The 15,029-nt window shown below is 54.2% G+C and overlaps 1 protein-coding gene across 3 annotated transcripts in view; it reads right to left on the reverse strand.

Annotated features, from left to right (window-relative positions):
- BMP7 (bone morphogenetic protein 7) overlaps positions 1–6,954 on the reverse strand; it is a 91,240-nt gene extending 84,286 nt beyond the window's left edge. For all 3 annotated transcript variants that reach the window (XM_067708578.1, XM_067708577.1, XM_067708579.1), the window contains exon 1: positions 5,994–6,954. In XM_067708578.1, coding sequence (XP_067564679.1) covers positions 5,994–6,411 — 418 coding nt within the window. In that variant the 5' untranslated portion in view covers positions 6,412–6,954. The remainder of the gene's footprint in view (positions 1–5,993) is intronic.
- Between the last annotated feature and the right edge of the window lie 8,075 nt (positions 6,955–15,029).

A 15,029-nucleotide genomic window follows, 5' to 3' on the forward strand; every position in this document is an offset into this window, starting at 1 on the left:
GCATTCCAAACACAGGAAAGGAAGGAAATTGGAAACACAGTTTATACTTGGCCAGCTCTTTGAAATACTGTACCATGCTACCGACATCAATTAATGAAAAGCAGGGTTGTGCTGAGAGGCCCTGGTTTGCAAATGCATTAACACACGTTAAACATGTTTGTACAGGAACCGGATTATAAGCACCCTGGCTCCAAAACAATAAAGCAATTTACCCTAAAACTGGTGCTCTTGGAGTTGTCATTAATTCAATCCACTCCACGCGGATCAGCAAAGGCTTTTCTCGGCTCCCAGCAATGCCTCCCGACACAAATGTTGAAAGGACGGCATCGCACATGCTACTCTGAGTTTCACATAAGTAAGTGTCAAGCCTCATGCACTGCTAATATGCCCCCAAATCATAAACACTCCACTTTGGAGAGCGGGGGAAGCACACAGCGGCAGCCCTGGTATTCATCGGCACTGCCATTTCACATCGGGTTAGAGCAATTTTTCCCCGCAGAAGGTTAACTGGGAAATATCTGTTCCATATTAAGAAATACCAAGTCACATTTTTTGTCAAATATTATTTGTCAAATGCCATTTGCTGCAAAACCCAGATTTCAAGTGCAGCTGAACACACAGCTAATACCGAACGGTTCACATAATAGCTGTGGTTGTACATGGGATCATTTGCAGTGAAAGCACCCCCCTTCCTCTATAAACTGTTTCAGGAATTGGAAAGAAAAGCATCTGAAGCTCTGGAATAAATAAAGTACTGTGCCTTGAGCTGCCCAGTACAAAGGACCCAGCATGCTGGGAGAACAGACGCAAAACAACCAGAAAGGCAACTGCCGCTTCGCTTCACAATTTTGTAAGAATGCTTAAAAGATTTTACATCATGGGGTTGAATCGCAACGTATCTGGCTTGCAAAGACAGAGTCGGCTAGTTTCTTGAAAGACCAGCCTCTTCACGCACTGCACCCACCGGTACAGGCACCTGCGACCACATCCTGGGTCCTGGGTCCAGGCGACAAACATCACTGATGTGGCCGCCCTGCCCCCTCGCCCAGGTGACATCACCCCACGACTCCACATTGATCCGGGATCCATCAAGTTGGAGCACTTTGGGTGTGCAAAGCTAAATGTGTTATCATTTTTACCACAAATTAAGAGTTTCTATGTAAATATTGGTATTTCCTCACCCCACGAAGGCGAGAGGGGGCAAAATGGCACCGGCGCATTTGACTTAAACTAATTAAAAGCAGAGGGTCATGCAATTCAACGTACTGATTTTACCAGTGGGACTTAAATCTTTTATAATAAGTGTACACAGCTGCAGCGCTCTCCCACCGCCACGTTTTACAGGCTAATCCGTGCATTCCTTCTGACAATAACGTGACAGGTCCCACACATCCCTGCCTGTGCCCTAAGCCCGGTGACACTGCCAGAGTGCATTAAAGCAGAGGCCGGCCAAAAAGCAGCCGTGCCGACAGCCCCCAGCTAGGTCTGAAGAGTGATCGCCAAAGAATGAACGTGGCCAGCCACTTGGTGCAAAGGGCTCTCCATTCAAAATAGTCAGCTGGTGAAATGGATGGGCAGGCTGGGGAAGGGTGGGGACTGGGGGAGTGTTAGGACACTCTGATTCTTGCAATGGGCCAAATATGACCTTACCCAATAGGGGAAAAAAAAGATATTAAAGCGATAGGGGTGATCAATCAACTTAGATGAGGCTCTCCCTGGAATGAAGTCATCATCCTCTCCGAGCTCAGTGGACACGTGATATTCGCTCACATCGCAGGCACGCTGCTGGTCAAGGGTTCGCAGGCCAGCTGTGTTTATCCCGGCAGAGGCTTGACAGGCTACGACGCTACGGAAGGCCCCGACCCGAAGCTCGCAGGAGCTGCATCTCAGAAGCTGTTTCCTCTCTCTGTGCGTTCAGAGAAGCCCCCCCTTCGCTTCCCTAGGCCTCCTCCCTTACCCCTTCAAGGGCCGCCCCACAACCAAGTGACAACTCTGGAATAAACACCAAAACTGTTGGCCACGCGAGCTGGCATCCAGGCTTCGGCCTTAACCTGCTCTGATTCCAGAAGGGAAATACAAAGACCCCCCCAAAGTTCAAACCTGGGTCACATATATCCTTGGGGGGAGGGGGGAGAAGATCTTTGATTTATATAAGCAGGAAAATGAGGTTTAAAAGAAGTGATGTTGAAAGGGTTACTAAAAACACAGCTGTTGGTGCACTCCTATAGCGAAGACACTGCAGAAAGAGAGAAAGAAAGAAAGAAGGAGGGAAGGCTGTGTGACATCTATATTAACCTCTGGCTGCTCACCAGTGAGGGCCGGCACTCCAGTGCTGGAATGTGGGGCAGCCCCTTCCAAATTTTAACACAAGCCAGGTTACAGCTGCGAGCGCCTGCAGCCTGTGCTCCCTCGGCAAGCACTCCCTGAAGGAAATTTTTAAACTGTAACAGAATCTTTTTCTAATACTCTACAGTGGTAGGGCCTGTTCTGAAGGGGCAAAAGGAGAGATCTTAATGCCAAACACTTGTCAACAAAAAGGATCGCCAGATGGTATAAAATAAAAGTAAAACTGAACGGCCTTCTCCCCACTCCTCGACTACATTAACAAAAGCCACTTTTAGACACTGAGCCCAATAAGGATAGGTTTCTAACTTCCCCTCTTTTCAATTTAGCTTCAAAGATTAAACAAATTTGGTTCCTTCAGAACCTGGACCAGAGATAAATGTGGATCGCACACCCCCAGTGCCAGGGGCTTCTTTAGAAGATCCCAAAAGGAGCTGCTGGACTTCTCCAAAGAAAGAAGCGGGGGGAGGGCAGCTATCTTCGGGATTCAGTCTGCAGAACTCACATTGCCTGGGGACAGTTTAAGAGAGGGTAGCCTGTTTTGAATTCCAAACTTAAGTCTGCACAGAGGAGTTGGGGGCTTGTTAATCCAAACCAGTTTACAAATCTGGCCATTGAACTTAAGAGGCCCAGCCTGGGAAGATGTAAGTCTCCCTCCGGCAGCTCAGCTAGCATTACAGGGGCTTTATTGTACAGGCTGGTCTTTGTCACAAGGTGCGGTCTGAGGTCCTCATTCTCAGCACCTGGTTTTGTCATAAATTCTCCTCTAGTTCCCTCTCTAGTTTAGATCCCACTCAGCCTGGCAAAAAGCTTGAATTCTGAGGAGAACGACTTAGAGGAACAAAAACCAGTTTGGCTGCAGACGGAAGAATAAACGCACCAGCTCTGCAAAAGCCTTCAGACTTCAGGCCGAAGTCCCCCAGAGCACTGCAGGACAGCAGCGGTATGCAATGAGGGAGTAGGGGGTGGTGGAAGGAGGAGGGGGCTTTGAGGGGAGGAGAGGGTGGTGGAGAAAGTCAGTCTCCCTTCAAGGTCTCCCCCAGGTCCCCTGCAAGGTAACAAGTAATAGCTGCATATGAACAAACGACGTTTTTCTCACTCTTAGTAAAAGTATGAGACTAAACGCATCTTTAGAAAACTTTGTATGTTACAGGTCAGTATGATCTGCAATCCAAGGAAAAATCGTGTGCTTTTTCTCAGCTTCCAAGCAGGTCTCCTACACGCCCCCTCCAACCCCACTGCTACCCCCCGGCCCCTCCTGCGGCAAAATCCCAGAACCCCACAAAATGGAAGGGACAGGCGGTTTATTCCCATGCTGCTGCCGAGCAGAAATTAAAGGGCAACCTTAGAAACATCTACAGGAAGAGTCTTGCCCAACTGCGGTCCAGGTCTTCACCCAACTAATTACCGAGAAAGTTTTAGGGACTGAGAAAGAAAGCAAACAAGGTCAGTGCTCTCTGTTAAAAGCCACTCTGCCATCTAATTTGGAGTGATGCTCCAGAAAGCAAGACCTGAGAAAGTCAGGACTGTCCCACAAAGCCCAAAGCCAGCCTGACTGATTAAGAGGCTCAGACAAGCCGGTCTTTGTCTTTTCAAGATGAAAGAAATGGGACTAACGGGTTGAAAGGTGTGTGTACAGCCAGAGGAGGAAAACCACCCAGCTGTGGTCTTCCCAAACAAGTCCCAGCTTGCTCCCCCCTACCAAGGGGCAGCAAACAGCCCTGCCCCAAGTTTCCCAGAGGTGCCCAGTTGGCAACCTGGTCCTTTTCGGGCATGGGAGGAGCCCGTGTCTGGCCACGCGGTTGGTCCATAAGCAGCGGGGTGCTTTCTGCACTGCGTTTGCAGAGCCCTCCACAGAAGCCAGGGCTTACAAATACCTTTTTAATGACCTCAGCCAGGCTCTGAAGGCCGCCAATGGGACCTGCTGGCATTCACTGGGAGTCACAGGTATCCGACAGAACAGAAGATACCATAAATCCCCAGCCAGAGAAAGGGCCTGGTTAACCCCTGGCTTCAGGATGGAGACACAGCTCTGCTTTAATTAATTTATTTATATGTACGTATTTGGGATTTTTCTTTAGCTTCTAGTATAGGTCACAAATACACATGGAAAAAAAATCATACACAAAACTGCAGACAATGAAAAATCAGGCCCCAGCTCCCAAATCCCTAAGGCCCCAGCCCCAGTTCTGCCCTGCCCCCATAAAATCTATTTCCAATCCATGGCGTCTTCCTCCAGTGGGAAAGCATGATATACAAGCACGTATGTAACCTCACTGATCTGCACCTTGCTTTTTTCCACCCCATACATCTTGGAGATTGTTCTAAATCAGGACATATGGAGCTGTCTCATTCTAACAGGCTGCCTAGTATAATTTAAACTTTCTTGAAGTCATTTTGGCATCTAAACCTCCCACCCCTTGCTCGCTGAAACTCGTTTCACTATTTGATTTTGGGCTATTATTAAGGACAGACAATGGCGTCCCGGTAACTCCAGGGACCTTATCTGGCGCGGGAAGCATTAAGGTTGATCCGCGCTTCCCGGCGCCCTCCATCCACGCCCCAGGTGCCCCGCGGGGGGCTTCAGGATCATTATTTCCCTGTTGACACAGCGCCGGTGGGCGTGAGTTTGCTGTCTTGACTTCGTTCGCATTTTCGCAGCAAGTGACACTTGTAGAATGAAAGCGGCTCGGGAAACAGCGCTATCGGGGCGTGTTATCTCAGAAACCAAATATTTGATCATGAGCTCTATAGCGCGCAGTCGGGGGTTAGTCTGAGCAAGTCTGGTGAATGTGCACAGATGGAGCGAGGGCACCACCCCCGCCGCAGCGTCAGCCTCCGATCCCCGGGGCCGTCGCGGCTCCAGTCGGAAGCCGGGTCCCCTAGCCTCCCCCGGCGGCGTCTGCTGGGAGATCCCTCGCCACCCAATAGCCAGAAGCCGTGGTTTGCGCGCCACACGTGATAAACGCTGAAAATGGATTCTGCCAGTCCGGGACCTATCATTAAATATTTAAAATAGAAAGGTCGCAATGGCAACGTTTTTTCCCCCAGCTCCAGCCAGGAGAGCTGAGCGCGAGAGGGGCGCCCAGCGGTCAGGAAAGGGGCCCCGAGGCGCTCGGGGCGCGCAGCACGCTACGGCGGGCGCACCGCGAGGGGACAGGTAGGGCTTGCCAGGGCGGGGAAGGGAGCGCAACGCCCGCGATGCCAGGGCCAGGCAGGGCAGAGAGGGGCTCAGAAAGGGCGGGAAGTCAGCTTCGCGGAGCAGGGCCCTTTAAATCCAGGTAGCGCGGGCCCAGCCGTACAGGCACAGCTCACATGACCGAGCCCCGCGCTTTGAACTGAGCCGCGGCCCGCCCGGCGCCTCCCGCCCCAGAGGTGCAGTCGCCGACTAAACCCAGAGCAGGCTTCAGACCGGTCCTTACTTCCCCCGCACTCCCACAGGCCAGATGAGCCCGGCTCGCCCTACCTGGGGCGCGCGCAGCTTGGGGTCCACTAAGGCAGGGGGGTGGAAGACCCTCGGCCAGGCACTGCCGTTTTGAAAACTACCGGGAGTGGAAAGATGGGCGGGCTGGATGCAAGACGCGGCGCCCTCCCTGTCCCAAAGCGACTCCTGGCCGAGACGCGCACCCCTCCCTCCCGCCTTCACTCACCGAGGTTGACGAAGCTCATGACCATGTCGGCGTCGGTGAGAAAGTGGCTGTCTTGCAGGCTGGCCAGAGGGGGGCCTTGGGTACTGAAGACGGCCTTGTAGGGGTAGGAGAAGCCCTGGCCGTCGGGCCCGCCGCCCTCCTCCACCGCCATGGCATTGTACAGGTCCAGCATGAACATGGGCGCCGAGTTGTGCTTGCCCTGGAGGTGGGGACGCGGGCGATGGGGCAAGCCCAAGATGGAGAGGATCTCGCGCTGCATCTCCCGCCGCTCCTGGCTGCGGAGGCGCCGGTGGATGAAGCTTGAGTGCACCTCGTTGTCCAGGCTGAAGTCGGCCAGGGCGGAGCGCAGTAGGAACAGGGGCGCCCAGAGCGCCACGAAGCTGTGGGGCGCCGCGACGCGCAGCGAGCGCACGTGCATCGCGCCGGCTCTACGCGCGACCCGGGCTCCGGGCACCCGGCACCGGGGCCCGAGCCGCCCCAGGTGACGGAGCGGGGCAGGCGGCCGTCCACGCCGCTCGGTCACTTGCTGTAGACGGGCCCCTCTGCGCCCGCGCCGGACATGGCCCCTCCCCGGCCGGCTGCGCTCTGCCCGGACCCCCGCCCCCGGCTCGGCGCTGGCCCCGGGGCCCCTCGCCCCGCACTCGCCCGGGCGCACCGTGGGGCTCGGAAACCGGCTTGAGCGAGCGAGAGCGCGAGCAAAGAGGCGGGCGCGGGTGGGAGGAGCAGCCAGCAAACCTAGGAGCCGGGAGAGCGAGCGCCGGGGTGGCAGCGAGGCGGCGGGCGAGCGGGCGCTCCTTCCTCCGGCTCTTCTCGCGCTCTTGCTCTTGGGCGGCGGGGACCCACCCTCTTCCGAACTCCGGCGCCCAGAAGAGGGGCCCCAGGTCGCTCTCCCAGCCCTGCGCGCCCTTGATCGCACTAGAGGCCGCCTCGGGAGCCCCAGAGTGGTGCGCGCTGGGGCCTGGGAGGGGGAGGGGGAGGAGGAGGACGGGCTTCCGAGGGCCCCTCCCGCGTCGGCGGCCTCCCACCTGCCCTCGGCCCCGCCCTCCCCCCAGCGGCGCCCAATGGGTTCATTCATTCCTTCTAGTGCGCTCTGCAAATATTTACCCAGTGCCCACAGGGTGCCCAGCGCCGGGCCGGGCGCCGCGGGGATGCGGAGAGAGGAATCCGAGCCGGCCCTGCTTTCTCCGCACTCGTAGTCCGGACAGGGAAGGAGGCCTGAGCGGCACCCATGGGATTTGCGCTGCGGTAGAGCAAGCTGGGGGAGCGTGGAGGAAGCGCGGCGATACGAGAAGGCTTCCTGGCGGAGGTGGCACCCGAGCCCCTCTCGCCTTTTGCCCCCCCTTCCCCGCCTTACTCCAGACACGCGGATCCCTCCCCGAACTTGTTGCCAGCTTGTTCTTGCACTTGCCAGCCCTTCTGCCTGGAACTCTCTCCCCTCCCAGTCTCCCTCCCCACCCCTGCCATCTGGCCAAGCCTCCACCTCCAGGTGCCACTCAGGTGCCACTTCCTCCCAGACCGTCGGAGATAAGGTCCCTTCCCCTCGTCACCCCCGCGCACACCTGTTCTATTTTCCTTAACTCCTCCTCCCACCGTCTGGCATTACTGAGTTATTCGTACCTTCTTTATTGTCTTGCCTTCCCACTAGAAACAGAGCTCCCTGGGGGCCGAGGTGGGACTCTCTCAGATGTCCTTGAGCCCAGGGCCTGGTAGCCACTGTGGCTGCACAGTCGTTATTTGTTGGATGACTGAAATTGTGTGAGCTGGAGAAATCCTCCCCACCTCCCTCCTTGGGGGCCCAACCATTCCTCAGCCTGAGACCAGATATCCCGGCCCGGAACTGCCTCTTTTTTAAAAAAATACTCATTTATTTATTAATTTATCTATTTATTTTGGTTGCGCCGGGTCTTAGTTGCAGCATGCAGGATCTTTAGCTGTGGCGTGCGGACTTCTTAGTTGCGGCATGCGAACTCTTAGTTGCAGCATGTGGACTCTCAGTTGCGGTATGCACGCGGATGTGGAATCTAGTTCTCCGATCAGGGATCAAACCCGGGCCCCCTGCATTGGGAGCGTGGAGTCTTACCCACTGGACCACCACGGAACTCCCTCGGTCACTGTCTGACCTTCTCCACCAGCCCCTGCCTGGCCACACCTGAGAAGCGCACAGCTGGCCTTGCATCCAGTTCACCTCTGAGTGTCTGTGCCTGAGACCTCACCAGATGCTCCTGGCCTCCTTTCTTCCGTCCCCTCATTCATTCATCCCACGAATGACACTGAGCTGCCCACTTGGGGCCCAGCTCACATCGGGCATGGCACACAGGCGCCCCAGACAACCCAGAACCCGCTGTGGGACCTTGAGTAAACTACTGCTCTTCAGAGCCTCAGTTTCATTGTAAAACTGGGAGCAAAATAACACTTGACTCAGAGTGGCAGTGAGTACCGTGATCAAGTTCAATCTTGCCTCCGCCCTTTCCCGCCCCAAGGAGGCAAACCCACAAACCAGTGGTTGCCCGATGATGGGCTAGATGAAGGGTGACCAGAGGGACTCTGGGATGAAAGGTGAAGGGCTGAGTTTGGGGACAGGGGTGTCCTTTAGGGGGAGGGATCTGGCTAAGCCTCACTTGGGGGAGGCAGAAGCTCCAGGGCTGGTAAAGAGGAACCTGATCTTCTGGAGTTTTCTGCAGCATAGGTGGTTCTGCCATGCAGCCTTTTGGGGGCTTCTGGACAAGATGGCAGCCTGAGGGTCCACATGGGTGGAGACAGGAGAGGCCAGAGGCCAGGTGAGGAGAAGAGAGATGCAAGGCTGTGGGTCCTAGCCATTTCAATCACATCCCAGCCCTGTTACACAGGCTCCAGGTTGTGAGGTGGAGCGGGTCCTGGGCCCCCGGCCCAGGGCTGGGCCTCTGCCCACCTGTCAATCAAGGCACTGTGAAAGCCCCCTCCACCTGCCTTCTTCCACTGCCGCCTTCCTTCAACAAAGGTTTGTTGAGCACTTCCTGGGCGTCACGCAGGGTGGGCTCCACGGGCGTGTGACCCGGTAGGTGCCCAGGCCCCCACGCTCACACCTGGCTTAATGCTCTGCTATGGCCACATTGCAGCTCTTCGTGATCTACGAATAAAGGGTCCCCGCTTTCATTTTGCACTGGGCCCTGCAAATTATGTGGCCCATCCCAGTGCCAGCACAGTGCTGGGCTGGAGGGGACAGGAGAGAGTGAGCTCACCCAGTGGCCTCCACCACGAAGCTGGCTTTCAGGCCAGGGGAGACAAAGCGGGAAGCTGATACATGGTTTAGGGGTGGGAGGGGAGGCTATGCTCGGCCATTGGTTCTCTCAGGCAGGATGCAGTGCGCTCACCTGCTGGAGCCAGGCCAAGCGGGGCACACAGGAGGGTCGAGGGGGAGAGCCCCGGGTGGGCACTGTGGAGAGTGAGAACCAACACAGGGACCTGCTGAGGCAGTCAGAGGGGCACTGGCTGGTCCAGTGTCCACCAGAGCATATGCAACCCAGATCATGTCAGCCTGTGATAGAGTGAAGGAGTGAATAAACAGGGAGAGGTGGAGGGAGGTGGGAAGGGGATCTCCTGGAGGAGATGCCATTGACCTGAGTCCTGGAAGGATGAGAAAGACATGGCTTTGCCAGGGAGAGGCATCCCAGGCAGGGAGAGCAGCAAGTGCAACACAGGCCCTGCAGAGCGAGGAACGGCCACCAGGCTCTGTCTCCCCAGAGCTCCCTGTGCCCCCGGGGTTGGCCTTCCAGGGGCAAAGCCACTGCAACTGCTATGCCACCTCCAATGCCAGCTTGGATGAAGTAGGTTACTTTCGTCCAGTCTGAAATACTACTCCTCTGCAGCAGCCTTCTCTGCTTTTTAATCCACTGTCAAATCTCTTGGGGGGGATTTTAACAAGCAAGTGAGGCTGGGGGTGGAGGCCGCAGGTATTGGTGCTACCAGTCTACAACGAAAACAACTGATTGGCTGGCGTCTGCGCTGTTCGCCCTCGGTCAGGGGAAGGCCTTCTGTGCCTCTCACCCGAGCCTGGCACACAGCAGGCGCTCAGGAAGTACCTGTTGAGTGAAGAGCAGGAAGCACAGCCAATACCTGAAGAGCACAGGGGACTGAGGGCTGACTGCGCAGGCACCAGGCTAAGGCATCTTGTGAGCCCTCACCCCACCCCCTTGCTCTGCTATGCCATCTTTTCCCCTGCGAGACGGAGACGATACGCTTTCCATATCTGAGACCCGGAAGAGACCAGGTTCCCTCTGAACTCCCACCACCCCCTATTTAACCTGATTTTTCCTGTGATTCACGCCGGGGGTTGGGGGGCTCTTTATTTTCCCTGCTTCCTCCCTTAAAGGAGTCCCCCAGGCTGCACCAGGCCCCCACTGAATGCTTGCTTGATCGCTGAATGAATGAATGCACTCATGCAAACAAGAATATCTGCCTGGAAGCACATCAGATGCTGGTTTGGGAGCGGAGGCCACCAGCAAAGGCTTCGAGATTGTTTAGAGAAAGTCTTGGGTGGGAGCTGGCAGCCTGGGTTCACACGTCAGCCCTGCCACTTGCAGCCATGTACCAGGGGTTTAACCTCTCTGTGCCTCAGTTCCCCCATCTGTATAATGGGGGGACAAATAGCACCTGTTTCCTAGGGTTGCTGGGAGGATTCAGAAGTTAATTCAACTCATGTAAAGGACTTCGCAAGGTGCCTGGGGCACAGAGAAAGCATTTGATAGATGTTAGTTACCATCTGGATGAAAAGGAAAATATGTTAACAGGAAAGCCTCCTAAGCTTAAAAATAACAATGCAACTTTTCATGATGGTCTGTTTTTTGGCCAAACAGAGGAAAGCAAATGTATCCTGACTAGGAGAGATCCAGGGCAGGGGCAAGAGCGTGAGAGCAGGAGAGAGCAGGGCAGAGAGGGAGAAGGGATCAGAGATGAAAGGGGGATCCCCGCATTCTGATCCGTCTCATTGTCCCCCAGCTCCCCCCTCCTCCTGCCCCATGCCATCCGGGGCCCAGGAACTTCCCTGGGGCCTATCTCATTTCCCCAGCAGACAGCCCCCAGCCACCCGACCCCAGCTGTGGTTCCCCAAGCCGGGGCACCCAGCACTGGACTCCTGGGCGGTAACCCGATCTCCCCAATCTGCTCCACCCCAGGGCCAGCTTCTCCCAGATGAAAGATGGCCTGGAAACGTGAGGGGTGTTATTGTGTCTGGCCAGCCCCGGCCGAGTGTCCACAGCCCTCACTCGCCGGCCTCCCAGCACTGGGTAAGCAGTTTTCATTTCATACATCATCAGTCACATCTTGCTGAAGCGATTTTGACCAAGTCAGCATATGTCTCCAAAGCAATAAAAAGAAGAAAAGAATTCTGCTGACACGCACATTCAGCGGGAGATAGGGACCTCATCTTCATGGGCAGAACTCTTATACCATCTGCCCTGGAGGAAGCGCAGCAGGCCTGAGGGCTCCCTGGGGGCGCCCTACACAGCCAAGGGAGCCTGAGGGCTGCTCCCTCTGTCCACCCACCTGGCCAAGGCCTGACGACCTCGGCCTCAGACCCCAGTAGGGAAGAGGGGCCGAGAGCCTTCTCACGCACAGGCTTTAAAATCCTTGTGTGCAAAGAGATCTACCCTAGAGAGGAAATGATTTTAGCACACCTATAATTCAATGTTGCTTTCCGTGCAAATCCCTCATTGCACTGGAGATAAACTCATGCTCGCTCATGCTGGGACTTGCTCTGCACAATTTTTTAAACAGAGGAGTAAGATACTAAACAGTTTTTATCAGTCTTAAATACACGTGGCAGTCACACACACACACACACCTCCAGAGAAAGCTGATGCCCAAGGAGGGATTTCAGGGTCTCCCAAACAGCTAGTGGGAAGCTGCGGTTTTGTTTATTACCAGCATGGCTGTTAGTTCTTCCGATTGGAGGAAACCTGATTTGGTTTTGAGAACTTAACGATTCTCAATTCGGCTTTAGAGGGAGCCCTTTCCTCCCTCCCAGACATGAATAAGAGCTGCTGACAAGTCCAGGGCTTTCCCTTCTGCCAGGCACCTGCTAAGCCCAGTGCTGCCTTAGCTCATGTCACCCTCCGGCACAGAAGGCCCCATTCGGCTTCTCAGACCGCAGGAAGGAGATCGAGACTCCGAGAGCGCCTTGCCCAAAGTCACACAGCTCATCTACGACGGAACCCTTATCCAAAGCCACATCCGTCTACACAGCCCAGACTCCTCACCGTCTGGTGGTTTCGTGATCTTTCCCCCCCTGCTTGATCCTGAAGCCACACTTCTCCATCCGGACTGTACACACACCCCTGGGGAGCTGTCAAAATGCAGATTCCCACACGGCCAGTCCCAGTGGTGCCTGAGATTCTGCACTTTGACCCAGTCCCCAGGGGGGACCGATGCTGCTGGTCTGAGGATTCTACACTGAGGGGCAAGGCTGTACATGTCTGAAGTTACAGCTAACTTTCCTCTAAAGGGGACCATAAGCACAGACATACTGACAGGTGGCGAGGGACCCGGGGCCCCGATACAACAGGGGAGGGGTAGGGACCAAGGTGACCTGGAAACCACATTACCATGGGTGATGCCATCCAGGAATTGGATCCCAATGTTACCAGATGGTCCTAATTCTCAAGAGAAGCTGGAAATCCGGGTTTGTATGTGAAAACTCTCAATGTGCATTTGTTGGCAACTAATTCCACTTGTTTTTGAACTGTTAGACCAAAGAAAACCCATCTACCAGTCTGATCCAGGAACCCAGTTTGCTTCTGGCCTTATAACGGGCTCTGCTGGATTTGAAGGGCTAACCCAGCCTTCCCCTTGCCCCAAGCCAAAGGACCACCGAGGCTGGGGCATCTCTAAGCAGCTCCATTTAACTCACTGTTCCAGGAACACTGAGTGAGAGGCGGAAAGGACAGAACCTGCCACTCCCTCGCCTCCAGGCAAAGTCAGACCCTCACCCTCTCCAGAGTCGCTTCCCCCTGGCACTCCCGCTCTAACTGATTTTTGGATAAACTCACCCTCCCGCCCAGGTCAGAAAATTCACCCAGAAACATCAAAACTCAGAATTCTTTCTTTAGGAGCAAGAGTGTTGGTCATTGTTGCTTCCAAGCACCTCCCTCCTACCAGCTACATCTGAACCCTTTTTTAAAAATTTTTTTATTTATTTTTGTCTGTGTTGGGTCTTTTTTGCTGCGCATGGGCTTTCTCTAGTTGCAGCGAGCGAGGGCTACTCTTTATTGTGGTGCACGGGCTTCTCATTGCGGTGGCTTCTCTTGTTGTGGAGCACAGGCTCTAGACGCGCGGGCATCAGTAGTTGTGGTGCGTGGGCTCAGTAGTTGTGGCTCACGGGCTCTAGAGCGCAGCCTCAGTAGTTGTGACGCACGGGCTTCGTTGCTCTGTGGCATGTGGGATCTTCCTGGACCAGGGCTCGAACCCGTGTCCCCTGCACTGGCAGGCGGATTCTTAACCACTGCGCCACCAGGGAAGTCCCTGAACCTTTTCTTATATTTGGGAATTCCCCATCTTGGGAAGCAGCCCCTGCCCCCCCATCCCCAAATAGGAGCTGAACACCCTGACATGCACTGTCCCAGCTTGCTTTGCAGACAGAGCATTGGCATGTGATCAAGTCTCAGCCAGTCAGAGGCACCCACCCCAGAAGCTATTATCCTGCAGAGCATTTGGGGGGCATCTTCCCAGCTGCAGAGCCCCCAAGCCTGGTTCCCTGGCCTTTCTGGGCCTCCTGTAAGCCTCTCATGATCCTTTGTTGAGCACTTTTTCTGCACCAGTTAGCCCCAGATGGTTTCTGTTGCCCACAGCTATGAACCCTGCAGAATACAGCATCAGGGAGCTGGGAGGGGCCGTGGAAATCATGCTGATCTAAAGCTTACAGACCTTCTCTTTTTTTCAGCAGCTGAAACTTTTGGTCAAGAAGCTTTTCACAGATGCTCAACACAGAAAACAGAAACAGAGCTTCTCTGGTTCAATAGAGCAAGAAAGGGGTCTAGGGTTGCTATACTTAGCAAATAAAAATATAGGATGCCCAGTTAAATTTGAATTTCAGATAAACAAGGAATAATTTTTAGTTTAAGTATGTCCTATGTGTTATTTGGGACGTACTTATGCTGGAAGTTTATTTCTTTGTTTATTGAAAAAGACATTTGATAGTTTAAGCCGCTGTATACTGAGTTTCCAGTAAGTTACAACCAAAGTCCTCCCGGTGTGGGGTTCATTTCCTTCATCCTGAAGATAGAGAAATTGAGACCCAGAAGAAAACTGTGGGGCTGAAAACCCTATAGCAAGTCAGGGCAGAGCTGGGATTCGAACTGGGGCCCCTGGCCTTCAGGGTCCTGGGAGCTCTTCACTGCCCCGCACCATGCTTCTCTCCGTCCCTGTTTCTTCTTCCTTCTCTTCCCTCCCTCACTCTGTTTCTGACCCCCCTTTTTTGTTTTTTAATTATTCTGTCTTCTACTTTGGGTTTTATCTTTATTATCTCCCCTACCAGGCACAGCCTCACTCTAAATAGGTTAGTCCTGACTCATGTAAAAAGATAATTTGGGAAGATTAACAGATTTCAGCTCATATATCACACAGTGAGACTAATGAGAGTAACATTAATGACACAGCTAACACTAACGAGAGTTACATTAATGACACAGCTAACACTAACGAGAGTTACATTAATGACATTAATTGAGCACATTACAGATTATCTCTTTTTTCTGGCCACGCCGCACTTCGTGCTGGATCTTAGTTCCCCGACCAGTGAATGAACCCACGCCCCCTGCCATGGAGCACCAGTCTTAACCGCTGGACCGCCAGGGAATTCCTATTACAGGTTATCTTGAATCTTCGAATGGCCCTGAAATTAGATGCTTGTCTCCCATTTCACAGATGAAGATGCGGAGGCACCGACATCAAAGACCTTGGCCAAGACCACATGGCTAGTGAAGGCCAAAGCCAGCATTCAAATCCCGGGCAGCCTGATTCTGACGCCCTTATTTCTTCCAGCCATACCTCTCCATAGAGCCAGCC

The sequence above is a fragment of the Pseudorca crassidens genome, chromosome 15 (assembly GCF_039906515.1).
Source record: "Pseudorca crassidens isolate mPseCra1 chromosome 15, mPseCra1.hap1, whole genome shotgun sequence".
NCBI classification, from domain to species: domain Eukaryota; kingdom Metazoa; phylum Chordata; class Mammalia; order Artiodactyla; family Delphinidae; genus Pseudorca; species Pseudorca crassidens.